Source organism: Microtus oregoni, unplaced genomic scaffold, assembly GCF_018167655.1.
Source record: "Microtus oregoni isolate MIOR12 unplaced genomic scaffold, Mior012 000034F_ref0000314, whole genome shotgun sequence".
Lineage (NCBI taxonomy): Eukaryota > Metazoa > Chordata > Mammalia > Rodentia > Cricetidae > Microtus > Microtus oregoni.
The window spans coordinates 20,344,437-20,361,067 of NW_024543093.1; the positions used below are offsets into that span (position 1 = coordinate 20,344,437).

At 39.9% G+C, this 16,631-nt stretch overlaps 1 protein-coding gene across 2 annotated transcripts in view; it reads left to right on the forward strand.

Annotated features, from left to right (window-relative positions):
- The first annotated feature begins 5,526 nt into the window (after positions 1-5,526).
- The window catches only part of Gucy1a2 (guanylate cyclase 1 soluble subunit alpha 2), a 372,788-nt gene continuing 361,683 nt past the window's right edge, over positions 5,527-16,631 (forward strand). For both annotated transcript variants that reach the window (XM_041630148.1, XM_041630149.1), the window contains exon 1: positions 5,527-6,122. In XM_041630148.1, the coding sequence (XP_041486082.1) occupies positions 5,823-6,122 (300 nt within the window). In that variant the 5' untranslated portion in view covers positions 5,527-5,822. The remainder of the gene's footprint in view (positions 6,123-16,631) is intronic.

The following is a 16,631-nucleotide window of genomic DNA, read 5'->3' on the forward strand; positions in this document are numbered from 1 at the left end:
AATAGATACAGAGTATTTTCTTCAAAATTGTCAAATGCAAATGGACAATACATTTTTGATATATCTATTGCCTGTATATATTGTATATATAATTATTGTACTTATTCTATACAGCTTTTCTTATATTATTATAGCCTTCTTTTTATTTTAAATGAAAAAACAGAAAAAGTGGCATATTATTTATGTTTTAATAAATAAAGTTTTCCTGAAGGTCGGTGCAAAGCAGCTAGATTAGTCAGTCATACAGGCAAGGTAGAGGTGACACACACCTTTAATTCCAGCAGCCACACTAGTTAGCCATCTGGGCAGTGGTGGTGCACATCTTTAACCCCAGCACTAGAGAGGAATATAAGATGGAAGGATACAGATGTCAGCTCAATATCATTTGGAGATTTAGTGGAGGCAGGATCACTATCATTTTCAGTCTGAAGTAGAGGGAAGAGCTAGAGTTTGGCTGCTTTGTTTTTCTCATCTTCATGTTGAACCCCAATATCTGTCTTTGGGCTTTTATTATTCATGCTACATTTCTGTGGAACCATGAGTCATGGACACAATTGTAGACCCCAGCTGTAGCAGGAACACAGACATAGATTGACCCCAGGCAGCATCCTAGGCTCAGACATCACCCTGGTCCCAGGTGGCAAACATGCCACCATTATTAGCCCATTCTTCATAGCCCTCAGTTCTTCAGATCTGCCTCTTATCACAGCACATGAACCATTCTGCCTCTTTTTCTCTCCCATTTCTCTATTATATACTTACTCATAATAATGAAACCTACCCACCTGGTAACAGCAGGCATCAGGTGGTTCTTTGGATGCCTTCAGGAAGCCCAGACTATGAGCCAGTGTCTACTTTGAAATATAAAGACATAGAGGCAATGGTGAAATTAACATAAATACATAACACAATCCAAATAATATAAATAATGATAATATCATTAACATAGTATATATATAACATATATTATAAATAGGTATTTAAGCGAGTTAATTTTAGTGCACTTAATTTTTCTATATATTTAATGTCCATTTAAGATTTTTTTTCCAAAGTATGAAAGGAAAACAGTACAATTATATGGGTCCTCACTGTTTGGGCCAAAATTATCTCAGGGCCTATACCTCAAAGCCTGTAGAGAAAAAGATCATGCTGGCTGTTGTTCAGCATGCCACAACCACTAGAATTGGTACATGCTACCCTGGGAGTCACTCCCAGAGTGTACTCTCTAGTCGATCTTGCTAATATGATCATAAAAATCATAAACACATCCCTCTGAAATTATGGAAAGAATCTCTCTAAATTAATAATTCTATTCAAAATAAGGATATAGAATGGGCAGCCAAACATTGTTCTTGATTGAGAACCCTGGAGGGATTTCTGGGGACTCTGGACACCCACTGTGGGGAGTCCCAGTTAGTGAAGCTATATCAGGAACTGCACTAAAGAGTCCCCTCAGTCTTTTCCGTGTCCCAAGCACTCACTGTTTCCACAGATGGCAGGAGGAATGGGGCCGCCTTTGTAGTTTTCCCTACAGTGGGGACCAAGACAAAAATTACTAAAATCTCCTTTGTGGAGGATTTGCTCAATATAAGGAAATGATGGCTGTATATATTGCCCTACATGAGGTTCCAGAACCCTGAAACCTCTATTCAGACAGCTCTTATGTGGTGAACCTACTGCCACATTTACCCTATGTCTATATCACATTGGATGCTAATCCTATTTCTGTCTTGATGATTCAACTTGGATCACTCTTAGAAGGTAGAAAAAAACCCATATATATTCAACATCTCAGAGGACACCAAAACCTCCCTGGCCTCATTTCCCAAGGGAATGCTGCTGCAGATACTGTAGCATCAGGGGCCTGTCTCATAGAGGTCTAAACTATGCCCATGAAAAATGCTACCCAAATGCATGACTTAAGTCATGTCATCTGGAGAGGACTAAAATACCTATATCCCCAGATCCCCTCAACACAATTAAAGAGAATTTTTTATACATGTAAGACTTGCCAATAGTTTCTCTGCACCCCCACACCCTTTACAAGGACCAGGGCTGAACCCAAAAGGGTTAGGACCCAATATCGTCTTGCAAACATATGTAACACATTACCCTCCATTTGGCAAATTAAAATATATGTTTGTGACCATAGACCTGTACTCTAAGGCAGGCTGGGCTACCACTCACTCAGAGGAAAAGGCAACCCATGGCAAAACCACTGTTTACAACGTTGGGACTACCACAACAGGTCAAGACCGACAGTGGCCCCTGTTTCATAAGTAAAACATTAAGAGACTTCTTCCAGAGATGGAATATATCCCATACCACTGGGATCCCCATACAGCCTTCAGGGTCAAACAATTGTCAAAAGACATCACCAATATCTCAAAGAGGTCCTTATAAAACAAAAAGGGGGAGAAGTCTTTCCCTATCTACAATTGCAAAAGGCATTATTAACCATCAATATTTTAAATTTTCAAAAATCAGATGAACAAAATAGATTCCAGAAATATTGAGAATCCCTAAAAATGAGGCCCTGCCTAAAGGTTAGAAGGAAGGATCCTCTCACTAACCAATGCAGGGGCCCAGATCCCTTGTTGACACAGGGCCGGGGATATGGATGTGTCTTCCCCCCTCAAAAAGGGAAATGCCTATACGGTTACCTGCTTGTAACTTAAAATATCTCCCCTCCCCTCAGGACAATGGGGAAGACCAAGATGATCAATAAAGAAAGAAAGAGATTATGGTGGACAACCTTTAAATTCAAACACAAGAAAAGAAAAATAACGACTGCCCAAGGGCGATTGACCCTTGTGGAAAGTGTTGCCTGTTTATCTATTTCAGAAGGTCCTCCCAGCTGTAATCTTATTAACTCTTCTCACGGGGATCAAGGTCCAGGCAGCAAGCTTGCACCAACCTCAGAAGGTGACGTGGATCCTATGGAGTGCTGGCACTGGAGGGATCCTAAACCAGACTTCTCAGATGACGACACCCTGGACATGGTGGCCTGATCTGATGTTTGACCTCTGCAACTTGGCATGTGGGAGCTGGGACATGGGAGACTGGATTCCAGGGATCTAAGGGAGACCTGAATGTGGATGTTTTCGCTGGTGCATCCTACCCCAGGCATGTTACCCTAATGAGTCTCATGCCCTTAGGAGACATGCCCTCCTCCAAACACCCTTTAATGTATGCCCAGGAAGCAACTGGACTGACTCCACTATTAGAAACTGTGGTGAGACTCCTGATTACTATTGTTCTTCCTGGGGATGTGAGCAGACTGGGCTGGACATAATTAGAAAAGACAGAGACTGCATTATTTTTATTTACAAAAGTCTTTGAATTCCTTAGTAAGGGTAACTTTACAAAATAGAAAAGGCTTGAACTTGCTGTTTATGGAACAGGGAGAAATTTGCAGGGCACTTGGAGAAGAATGTTGCTTCTGTGCAGACCATTCTGAGATAGTTACAAGAATCCTAGATGAGTTAAAAAAAGATTTAAGTCAAGGACACCCACCCCCCCCACATGAGACCTGGTTTAATGATGCCCATGGCTTACCACACTCATCTCTTCCTCTTCCCTAATTGGGCCAATGGCTGTTTGTTTATTGATCTGTATTTTGGCCCATGCATTCTCCAAAGGTTGAAACAAGCATTCCAAAAACAGATACAACAGGTACAACTCATAGCCCTTCGAGTACAATAAGATAAGCTCGATACATCTCACCTCCCAGATGAACTCTCAGTTTGAGGGTATCCAGGCCAAAAGTCCGGATAGGGGTGGCCCTGACCTGTACTCTCTCCCCAGTGGGCTATTCTGGCTCGGTGACCGGGGTGCGGGAGGATATAAAACAAAAGTGAAAGATATTGGGCCAAAATTATCTCAGGGCCTGCACCTCGAAGGCCTGTGGGAACTGAGTGAGGATTATCTCTTTGCCTGTACCTCGAAGGCCTGTGGGAACTGAGTGAGGATGAGACAGCAAAATCTAGGTAGCTGCCCCTTCAGCCAGAAGAAGGGGATAACTGTCTCTCATTGGCTGGAGATACCACCACATCACAGGATGTCACTTAACCTATATAAATTGATACTCACAGTAATAAACCGAGTGCCTGCTTTTACTTGACTCCCTATCACGTCTGATTGTCCTGCATTGTAGGGCATTGGAAGGGGAGGATAGCACACTCACCTTTTCCTGGTGAATAAGGAGGCTAAGGAAACTTAACACTCACAAACTATTAGGAAGATCTAGAGTTAAAATCAAACTGGAGTGGAGAAACAGTAACAATTCCGAGGTTTTCTTTGTTTTAAATGGACTATGCTCACTTAAACCTATGTGCTTTACCTGGAACAGTCTTTAGGAAACAAAAGTAAAAATGCTTTGGTTTTTGTGTTCTTCATGTTAAAGGCAAAGTCAAGGGAAAACAAGAAATGTGCTCAGTTGCTTCCCTGTACAGGAAACTAAGCCTGGGATTCTTCTTCTGGGACACTGCAATTGGCTTCTCATTCTTACTATTGTTTAGTGTAAATTCAGGACAAACCAAACCCTTTCTGGAGCTACACCAGGACCTTGGAGAATTTGGTTTTGGTATCTTCCCACTTCCCTTCGTTTTATCAACTAAATGCATATCTGACTCAAGGAGCCCAGTGACTGAGGGGCATAGAAACCTTCCCCATGCTCTTATGGGTCAGATCCAAGAGTCTGCACAGATCCTATCACCACCTGGAAAGCTTGGTACAGGTGGCAAGCAGAGCTGTCCAGCACTGGAACAGAGACAACTGGGCCTGACAGAGGCTCCTACCACCGGGCTCAGGGCACATAAAGCCACGGGTGGCGGAGGGGGGGGGGGCGGCTGCAGCCTGAGCAGATGATATTCTCACTGACCACGAAGCCTTCCTGGAGTCAGGGAACTATCTCCAGTAGCTGCCCCACCCTTTCCTTCCCTTGAAAGTGTCTCCATTGAAACATTTGGGGTGGCCGATTTGAACTTCCAAAATAAACTAGAATTGGACACGGTGTGTGTGTGTGTGTGTGTGTGTGTGTGTGTGTGTGTGTGTGTGTGTGTGCAGGGACTTTAGCGGCCCTTGTTAGGCTTTTAGTTTTATACAAAGGCAGATCCCTCCCCCAGTTCTATGCCCCTCACCCTAATGAATGTCAGCTACCGGCCATGTTCACTACCCATTTGCTTTTTCAGGGACCAAGGGACTCAACGTTTGGGCTTAGAGACCTTTGGTCCTATGGGAATCACCATACGAACTCCTAGCAGGAGGACATGATCGCAGGGGAGGCGGGGAAGCGCAGAGAGAACAGCAGCAAAGTGTCCTAGTTGATTCGGAAATGTGGCGACTGGAGAGGCAGAGACTTCTAATGAGTATGGTGGCGACACGTGATGCTGGCGGAGACATCGCCCGGGCGGGGGGGGGGGATGATGCGGGGGGGGGGGAGGGAGCAGGAGGGAGGGGGCGGAGGACGCGGGCCTCGGGCATTAGAGACGCAAGGCGGAGGAGCCGCTGCACCCGAATCCCCGCAGCACCCGAGAGGGAATGATGTGCAGCTGCAGAGGCGGCGGCAGTCCCTGAGTCCCTAGCTCATCCCTAGCCGGGAGGGACCAGCGAGCAGCCGCGGTGACCCAAGTTCCCGCCATGAGCAGCTGGCTGGCAGGATTCAGCAGCGCTGGGAACTCCCGTCTGGGCTAGCGCACCGCCCAGCGTCCCCGACGCACCTGACGCTGCCAGCGCCAATCCTGCTACCTCCACCGCCACCGCTGCGTCTCCGCCGCCACCACTGTCACCGCCGCTTCGTCTGCAGCAGCATCTCCAGCAGCATGTCGCGCAGGAAGATCTCATCCGAGTCCTTTAGCTCTCTGGGCTCTGACTATCTGGAGACTAGCCCCGAGGAGGAAGGGGAGTGCCCCCTGTCCAGGCTCTGCTGGAATGACAGCAGGAGCCCGCCAGGGCCACCGGGATCCAGATCTGCTGCCAAGACTGCCACCCCAGCTCCCGCTGCCTCCGCCGCCGCCACGGCTGCTGCTGCTGCGGCCGCCGGGTCCAAGAGGGCGCAGCGACGCCGGAGGGTAAACCTGGACTCCCTAGGCGAGAGCATCAGCCTCCTGACAGCGCCCTCGGTGAGCTGGGAACAGAAGGGTCCGAGCTTCAGCAGAGATCAGAAATGGGCAAAGTTGGAGCAGGGCTATAGGGGAACTCAGGGAGCTCCCAGCCGCTGGGGGGCGACCAGGCCTCATCCTGGTCGGCCTAGGGTTTCTAGTGGCCTCTAGGAAGACAGAACCCTCTGGGCTTAGGCAGAAGGGGAACATTGAGAAGGAAAGAGACCCTATTTTTTTTTCCGAGGTCTGGCTAATAAACGAAAGCCTTAAATTCAACTACACTGCTGTCATCTTTGCTGGCCTCAGGGCTCCTTCAGGCCACCTGTTTTGGTTTTGCTTTTTCTTTTCTTCCAAACTTTCCCAGGCTGTGTTCCTGCAAATCCATTTCCCCCTTTCAGCATCCCAAAGGAGTCCCCGCCCCGCCTCTGGAAGCCCTTACTCTCTCATTTCCCACACTCTCTTGGTCCTAGTAGTGACCTTTTGGCATCTCTGAATTCCACAGGCTCTTTGCAGCCTCTCTTGCATGCCTTTCTCACATTTAGGAATGCTATCAAAATCTTTCCTTTGCATCTTTTCACATGCAAACCTGCAATCCTATGTTTTTCACACACACACACACACACACACACACACACACACACACAGAGAGAGAGAGAGAGAGAGAGAGAGAGAGAGAGAGAGAGAGAGCCTTCCTGATGTCTTATTTGTTGGGCATTTATTGGCTCAGTTTTCTGGGAAAACCTGGTGTCTTTTTTTTTTTTTTAAAGTCTCTTGCATCCTGACATCATCCTTTACTTTCCCTTCCTTAGATTCTCCAGTGCTTCCTACCTTCCTCACATGAGAACCCACACACATATTTATTGAGAGGATAAATGCCTTCATGCACTTAGGCAACTTGTGCTGATTTGGGGCTTTATGCACTAGTGGTTCTCAGTACACACCATTTTCCCCTTGATTCCAGGCATTCTTCCATACCATTCTGTTCTAACCCCTTCTAAGATATTTCAACTACCCCCCCTCCCTGAAATGCCAGACAGACCTCTGGTTTTATCCTTTACTGACTAAGTGAACTTGGGTTTGAAGGGGTCCACTCAATTGCAGATTTCTACTCACCTTTGAGACTCACCTGGGTTTTGGAAAAAGGACTTTAAGTGCTGCCCCCATTTGTTCTTTTCCTGCTTATACCCCTCAGATTTAATTTTTTAAAGTTCCCTCAATGTATCAGAGCACTGATCTTGTTTGGCCTCTCCTAGGTTTCCCTTTTGAAAACATTCTTAGACTCATTTTAGGGAAGGGCCTGGGGAAAATTAAGATGCAGAGAGTCTAGGTGCTGGTACCATGCAATGCCAAAGACATCACTATGATACCTATATTGGAGAATACTTGTTTCTTTTCACACTGATCAGTGTCCTTCCTTTCTGGTGTGTTAGTCTTAAACACATGTTTTCAGTGTCTTTTCTTTCTGGTTGTTACTCTGACACATTTTTCTGTGTCCCTCCTTTCGAGTGTGTGTTATTCTTTGACACAAGTTTTCAGTCTCCTTCCTTTCTAGTATGTTAGTCTTTAACACATGTTTCCAGTGTCCTTCCTTTATGCTACATAAGTCTTTAGTACATGGTTTTAGTCTCCCTCCTTTCTGGTGTGTATTACTCTTCACACATCTTTCTGCAGATAACCTAGAAAGATATTTTAGAGCAGCTTGACTGTTGTTTTTCATTTGTCCTGGTAAATTATCCCAGAAAAGGTAATCTCTGAAAATATTTGGCATTGCAAGTTGTTGAACACAATTGTTTATGAGAAGAATTCAGTAGCCGTGTATCTGTAGATTTGTGTTAATCCCCAACAAACATTTTTGCAACATACCAATTATTCAGTACAACAGATTTGGGTTTAACTCAAGGATCTAACTAAAGATACTGATCTGTTGGGATAGAATTGTTCTTGTAATCCCAAATTTTTGTGTCTGACAACCAAAATTTACACATTTCTAAAAAGTATTGATAGTGATTTTGATAATGACAATTTAGCTTAGATTTTTCTCAACCACTCACGTGAGGGTTAGGCAAAATAAAGTGATAACTGAATTATCTATTGTGAGAATGAGAGGTAGGAAATAATTTCTGATAGTTTCCTTTATAAGTTGGAGTTCAGTGGCAGATGTGAAAAGTGCAAGCCTAGATAAGGGTTTTCAAAATAAGAAACTGAAAATAATTATGATATCAAATAATGCAGAAGTATTATGCACTTTACAAGCTACAACTAATTTTATTTTGAAAAATGCCTGTCAGATGGGTGCTCAGAGCCTACAGGTGAACAGGTGCAAACATGTACCCATAAAAAGCATCAGAGAAAAAAGAAAAATCGTCAATGATTAGTCATATCATCAATTGACTTAGTGTCATAGACGAAACAGAGAGGTTCCATTTCAAGTCAATGAGTTAGTACTGCGTGGTCCCTCCTTTCATTTGCCAAAGAAGCCTTTGCCCTAAAAACTTCCACTATATTTATCCTTCTATACTTCCTGGATGTATATGAGGAGATGCCAGGCATGCTATCTGTTTTCTTGCTGCTTTGAATAACTACAACAGCCTAGACTAACCATTTTGGGGGCATTTGTAGTTGATTTTTACGTGTTGCGAACTTTCCTGAACCCCATCATCATCTATTTTAGGAGGATCTATACTTGTTCTTTAGGTTCATGTTTACACAGTGGTCTGGTCATATGTTTCAATCAATAGGATTCCAAGTAGAAAAATGGAAATGCATTTATACTAATACATTAGCACATCCTAAGCTAGTTTTTGACTCATAGAATCACCAAGGTTGAGCTTTTGATATTGTAGTAGTTATTTTTAGGTGAATTGACGTTGGCTATAATATAATGCAGTAATATTGCACATAAAATACAGTAGTATTACACAAATAATACAATAAAAGTAAATCGAGTTGATAGAATTGAAAGAAAACAAAACCCAGTACTCAAGCATCTTGATTCTTCATTGCTTTGAACAAGTAAGTACTTGTGTAATTCTGGGCACATTCTCAGATTTCTGAGACTTTACAGCTTACAGTTTTCAGCTGTAAAGTGTTGTGCTTACGTTTCTCTTCAGTCAGAAATTTTACTGAGAGACATCATCAGGCACACAAAGGAACAGTTTGCATTTGAAAAATTTTGAGAAAGGTGTATCACTTTTTAAACTATGTAATAATCAAATCATTATTCAAGTAACCAGTAATTGAGATTCTGCTCTGTAGCAAGTATTATACTGGTGATAGAGATGCGGAACAGTCCCCGGTCTTCATAAACTTTTAGTTTTTAATTTTAGGAATGTGCGTTGAGGAGAGCATAGGAACTGCCATTGCCCCTTTGACCTCTCAGGAACATTTTGTGTGGAATTTTTTCACAAGTCTCTGGAGTGTAGCCATAATAAGAAACATCATTATACATGCCTGATTGGAGGCATATCAATCACTTATTATTTATTTTGAAGAAATTGGATACTTGGAAATATATTGAGAGATTAGCACAGGACGCTTTTATTAAGGGTCAACTTAGTAACTCATTTTATTAGATTTTATTTTATGACTATGACATCAGTTTAAGGTTTGTTCTCATCAGCCTGTCAGTGGAGAGATGCTGGCACACCCATTCAAAGTTGAGGATTCTTTTGAGAGTTCTGCTCACTGTTGAACCACTGAGGCTGGGCTTTGAAGATCTCAGAAGCTGTAGATAGAACAACTGGAAGAAACATAACACAAATGGAACTATAACAAAGCAGGGGAGGGAAGCTTATGACAAAAGGAAATTCATCCCAAGAAAGTGTGAAATGAAAAACCAAGGACCCAAGAATGGCAAAAAAAAAAAAATACTGTCATTATTTGGGGAAGGAAACTGTAGTAGTAAAAGCCTAATAAAAGCAAAGGAGACAGACAGAAATGTTTAGCTTCTTCTGATACTACCCAAAATTAATTCTCTGACACAAGCTCTTCAAATCAACCCCAGTAGCTCTGAGTGTAACTAACAATGAAAATTTTGTTTATGAAATAATATATTTGGTAATTTATTTAAATTCAAACACAATTTAACTAAAAAAGCAAAAGTAAGAAGTAAGCAAATTGACTGGGCAAAAATTAACAAAATGTATTCATAATTAAATGTTTTCTTAGAGCAATTTGTTGCATGTTTATACACACACACACACACACACACACACACACACTTTACATGCATGTATATTTTTAAAAACCTTCCTCAATTCCAGAAGAGATTCTAGGATGTGATTCATATATTCCAAACAAATTTGAATGCATTCAAAAAATGTAAAAATTTTCTTTCCTCCCCACTTTGTCAGTATCACATATAACCATATTCTAAGATTTATAGAATGGTTAATTTTCATTACGATAAAAAGAAACACCAGCAAGATGTGGTAGCACATGCCTTTGAATCCAACACTTGGAAAGTAGAAACAGGCTGGTCTATAATCCAGTTCCAGGACAGCTAGGGCTGTTACACAGAGAAACCCATCTTGAGGGGAAAAAAGGAAAGAAAGAAATACTTTATTTTGTTTATTTAGCCAACAAATTCTTCTGAAAAATTAAAACTTAGTCTCCTTTTTATTATCCTAGCTATGGATTATATGTGTACACAGGCCTATATAATTTAAATTTCCAATATTTCTACCAGCTAGTTACTGCTGTGTGTCAATTTAAAAAACACATTTATGAATATGTAATGATAGGGAGACAATTTTGAGTGACACAATGTGAATAATTCACAGTAAGTTAATTAAAATAGTAAGTAAAAGTAACAGAAAAACTATTTCATTTTGTCTGAGAATTTTAAAAATTCCTCATCCATTGCTTTCAAACAAACCAGTATGTGTGTTCAGAGGGTGAGGCTAGGAGATAATGTAATAAATATTAGCTTAAAGTCTGTGCATCTTGGTTGCATGTCTAATGATTTGTTCGGTGGCTATAGCTTACTTGCAAGGCTTTTTCTTTTGAAATACATTTGAAGAATGGGCATGACAGCAGTCTTAGCTGGTGAAAGGATGACGTGATCACATATTCAGTCTTAGTGTAGAACTGTCTACCTTTTAGAATTTTGATTTGCATCAGAGGAGTCCTTAATATATTTTTCATCTATATCATAACTGCATTTTACATTCACCTTGCCTATTGTTCTGTGGCCTCGTATGTAAATCTGAAAATAAAGTAAAAACATACATTTCATTGACCATGATGGAAAAATAAATGCAGTATCTGTTGACATCTACATTGTTGATCATGTATTACCAAGAAGGTATGATTTTCCCTTTCAAGATTAATATACATTGGAGGAGAAAAGAAAATTTAAGTGATTTAAGTAGGAAGAATGTGTGCCAAGGGGTATCTGCTGGCTGACTCTTTGCAGGTCCCTATGTGACAAAGGAGCCAGAAATTTAACTAAAAATTCAAAGCAACTATTTAAATCTTGGCTCTTTAATACTTTTATGATTTTCTACAGTTGAACATAGAACTTAATACCTAAAACACACACACACACACACACACACACACACACACACACACACACTTTTGGTGTATTTGCTTTTATTACAAAAATGTAGAGTTTTCACTCAGGTTTAAGAGTGTAAACTTGTACAAATTTTGTTTACACCCATTATTTAAGTAAAACATCAGAATACAGTTGTATTTACAAAAACATATGGAATGATATTCTCCTTTAAGGACTCCTTGAGAAGTCGATTTATATTTTAGAGATAGGGAAATGTAAAGACTCTCCTTCAGTCTGGGTTGCTTCCATTTCTACACAATTTTTTGTCAAGTGAGAGAAATATTTTTCACCAAGTGGGCTACTGTTGCCAAAAACATACTGATTGGGGGTGGAAATAATGTCATTTAGTCCTAAAATATCGCATCAAAGAACGGTCTGGAGATATGAAATTATGTTCTGTGTGCTTGGAGAACTATGTAGAACTGAAAATTCCAGGCTTGGAGTGATGTAGAAAGTAAGGGGCTGTAATTATCTCTGAAGTTTGCAAATTCATTGGATTGTTGTGGGGTATTGAAAGACAGTGAATATTTTTTTTGTTATTTTTTTTAATTTATTTATTTATTAATGATTTCTGCCTCGTCCCCGCAACCGCTTCCCATTTCCCTCCCCCTCCCCCGATCAAGTCCCCCTCCCTCATCTGCTCGAAGAGCAATCAGGGTTCCCTGACCTGTGGGAAGCCCAAGGACTGCCCACCTCTATCCAGGTCTCGTAAGGTGAGCATCCAAACTGCCTAGGCTCCCACAAAGCCAGTACGTGCAGTAGGACCAAGAACCCCACTGCGATTGTTCTTGAGTTCTCAGTATTCCTCATTGTCCGCTATGTTCAGCTAGTCCGGATTTATTCCATGCTTTTTTAGACCTAGGCCAGCTGGCCTTGGTGAGTTCCCGATAGAACATCCCCATTGTCTCAGAGTGTGGGTGCACCCCTCGTGGACAGTGAATATTTTTATAAACACCTCAGTAAGAAAATATTTCTTCAACAAGATTTGTTTAAGATTTATTGTCAGGAAATTGCTCATCTAAGCTAGAGGTTATCAAATTAATACATCAATGGGGAAACTTTTAACATGCATTTTCCTGTATCTTGAGTCTTGTTAAAAGGTTCCAAAGAGAGGCCTGGGAAATCTGAATGAGATTCAAGGTGATTGATAGACATTAATTTATGGTCAAAGGTGGTTGCAGCCTGTGCCCTAAAGACAACTGATTTAAGCTCAGTGGGATTTGCACATTGACCTTTGTAAAGGTCGATCTTGGAAGTTGTTCCTTTGAGATAAACACATGCATGAGCACGAGTGTGTGTGTGTGTGCGTGCACTCACACACACACGTATATACAAACACACTCACCTATAAAACACACACAAATGTATATAAACACACACACATATATACAAACAGAGATTAACATATAAATATATGTATATGTAGATATATCCCTGACAAATGTTGGCATACAGAAACAAGGATAAAGACTGTGAACAGGAACTACTGTCACAACATCCAATGTGTTGGTAGTGTTATATATAGAGGATTAAACATTTACTTTTTGTAGGTTTAATTATCTGTGAACCTTTTCAACTTTTCCTTCGGATTTTTTGTTGTTTCCTTTGTTTGTGTTCAGGGGCCATTGGTATAACTGGTCCTGTTCTTCAAAATGAAAGAATTCATATCCAAAATGGATGGAAGTGTAGAGGAAATAGAAAGGATTATTGTGAGGGTCAATATGATATGACAAGTAGGCTTTTTGAAATGAGGTTAAAGTTTTTCTCAAATCATCCTTGTACTGATTTATTTTAGAGGATGATTTGTTCCAGAAAGGAAACAATAGGAGGTTCTGATACTAGTTGTATAGGGGCTACTCCTCAAACTCTTCCACAATTTCACAAAAAATTAGAATCTATTGCTACTATCTACAATTTTAGAAAACTAATTCATCATTGAGTGAGTGGGTGAGTAGGGTTTAGTTCTTAATAAATGAATGGCAATTCAATATTGGATTTGCATTTGTAAAAACTCTGGATTGACGTATCATGAGAGAAGGTAGTGTGAGTGGAAGTGTAATGTGACCTTAGCTGCATGGCCTTGGAATCCCTGGACTTCTTTTACATCCACTACACTATGCTTCTATTCTGTATGGCAAGAATCAACATGTTTTCATCCTTTATTGCCTTGTTCCTATGCATCTTTCCTTTAGGAACCCACAACAATGTTGGCAGGGGTAATTTTTCTGTTTGTTCATGCACACTGGTGTATACTTCCCATGCACTATTTTGTCTTTGCAGAAATTTCCATTTCCATCTCTACTAAGGACAAATTGTACTGTATTGTGATCTGGGTTTGCTCTGGCTCACTCCTTAAGAAATGAAATCATGTTTAACTTATGTATACCTAAACCTAGCACTAGTGTAAATTGTAAAGACAGGAAATGAATTTTAGACAAGTAAATACAATGAACCAACTGATACCCCTTCATAGGTAACAATGTTTTTGTGCTACCATCCTTTATTTTCAGTTTTATATGTATTGATTTATTGCAGAAACAGTAAGAGTATAATTTCAATATTATTTTCTCAAAAATTATAAGAATTTCAAAATAATCTTTCCTCTTGTGTTTTTTTTAATCTTATGAGAAATCCATTTTATGGAAGTTGCCTCAAAATTTGGTTCAAATACCCATAGACACAGCAAATCTATAGGGAGCATATAGTTATCATTTATAATGGTTTATATTATCTCTTAAAGACATGTGTAACACTAAGTTATAGGCATAAAATATCAACATGTGGTTTATTTATTCTTTTTTCAAAATTGGGAATCCAAGATTATTAAGCATGTATTTAACAAACTTCCGATGGTCAGCACATTCATAGATCTATCTTGTAATCATTAATGACTATGCCTTCTAGGGATAGAGTCTTTGGTGAAAATTATATAATTAGAAATTGTGAGTTTAGAGAAGAGAAAAGAAAAAACAACTAAAAGATAGGGTTGTTCTTGTGTATTTTTTGAAGGGCTACATTAAGCTGTGGATAATAAAGTTTTAGCCCAAATTAAGGAGAAAGGTTTGGCTCTTAGAATTACCAAGCAGTGTTGGTGTTCACTGTATATTAAAAGACCGATGTGTCAGACTGAGTTTGAAACATTTGAGCAAAGATGATAGATTGTAATAATCTCTTTTTCTTTTTTAGTTTTTCAAGACAGGTTTTTTTTTTTTTTTGAATTTTGGGGCCTGTCCTGGAATAAGCTCTTGTAGACCAGGCTGGCCTTGAATTCACACACAAATCTGCCTGCCTCTTCCTCCTGAGTGTTGGTGGCATACACCATCATGGCCTGACTGAAATAATTTAAAGCCATTTTTAGTCATTCTTTGGGGATGTAAATATAATACCACAATTATATTTAGATACTTAAGTTTTTATTCGCTCATTACCCAGTCTTAGAGTTGCTGATTAATCCCTTTTACACATCAAAACTGGATAACTTGGCAAGGCAAGAAATTTGAAACTAATTGATTACATTGATATTTATTTTATAGTTAGAGAAAAATTCTTGAAAAATATAAGGAAACTTAGGTACTTTGTTCAATGTTTCACTTATAGCTTATAGTTGTTATAAGTTTTCTTGTTTTGAACTCCATTCTTGACTAACGGATGACTGTCCATAACTTTCTGTCTTCCTATAGGAATGTAGGATGGGAAGGAAGAGAAGGGGAGGCTTAGATATGGGTATTTTGAATTTGAATTTGAATAATGCCAATAGCTGAAGCCTGTGAGATCTTTAAGGGCTTAGAATCACAGAGTTACCAGCCTTATCACACGGCTTGTTAATCAGTTCAATGAAGAGAAAATTGAAGATTCAGAATTGCAGATTGGAATAAGGCTCATTCTCAATGATAATGGCTTTGGAGGTTACAGCTAGTATCTTGAAAATCTACAAGTTCTGGGAATGAAAAAGATAAAAATAATAATAGAGAACTGAAAAACAATGAACCTTAGTAAAAAAGACTACAGAAATTTTAGGTTCTTTTCTTTTTGTGTGTGTATGTGGGGGAGCAGGGGAGATAGTAGGCGATGTTTGCAAAATAATTAAGAAAATTAAGGATAGGCTTTCAAAGCCATTATGAATAAGCTGCCTCCTATCCTTAGAAAATGAATGCTAATCCTGCATCTGAGAAACTATTAAATGATATTTATAGAAGGACTATGTAATAAATAAACAAAATATGCTATGTTATAAATTTATGAATTTTGATTCCTTATTGTGAACCAGCACCAGCCATATACTAAATGATATACATGCTTTTCATTAAGTACAGCAGCAATTCAGGCATGATGCCTTCACATGTTGTGGAGAACACTGAGATCTTTTGTTTTTGTCTTTACTTGGTAATGACTTGTCTAATCTGTACACATGGTTCAATCTTATGGATAAAGAAAGATAGTCATAAAATCCCATTCCTAGTATTTGGTAGTATAAAGCATACATAGAGAGAGCAAAACAGTGAGAAAAAGAAATAATAACCAAGAGAGATAGTTAGAAAGAGTGAGATGGAGTTAAACCTCTGAAACCAAATCAGTTCTTTAAACAATTAGAGACTCACATTTGAAGATGATAGCAAAGCTCCCAAATGAATGAGAGCTGAGAAAGGACACGGTTGCTCTAACAACATTTTCAACTCCTTTCCCAAGAATAAATGTAGTTTTTCTTTGTCCCAGGGAATTATAATATGACCTAAAAGGAGTGTAATCCATTCTTTCTACTCCCTCTTCTGAGATAAACTCTAAAATTTGGGAGGCTTAATACACCAAAACAGTGTTTTCTGAACAACATGATAATACTGTTGCAAACATGAAATTATGGGATAGGGGACTGCATGCACAAAATCTGCAAAAGACCAATATGGATGAGGAAGGAGTCATAAAGTTCTTTCTCTAGCTGAGAAGTTATTGGTAACTGTTAGTTGCTGGAAGAG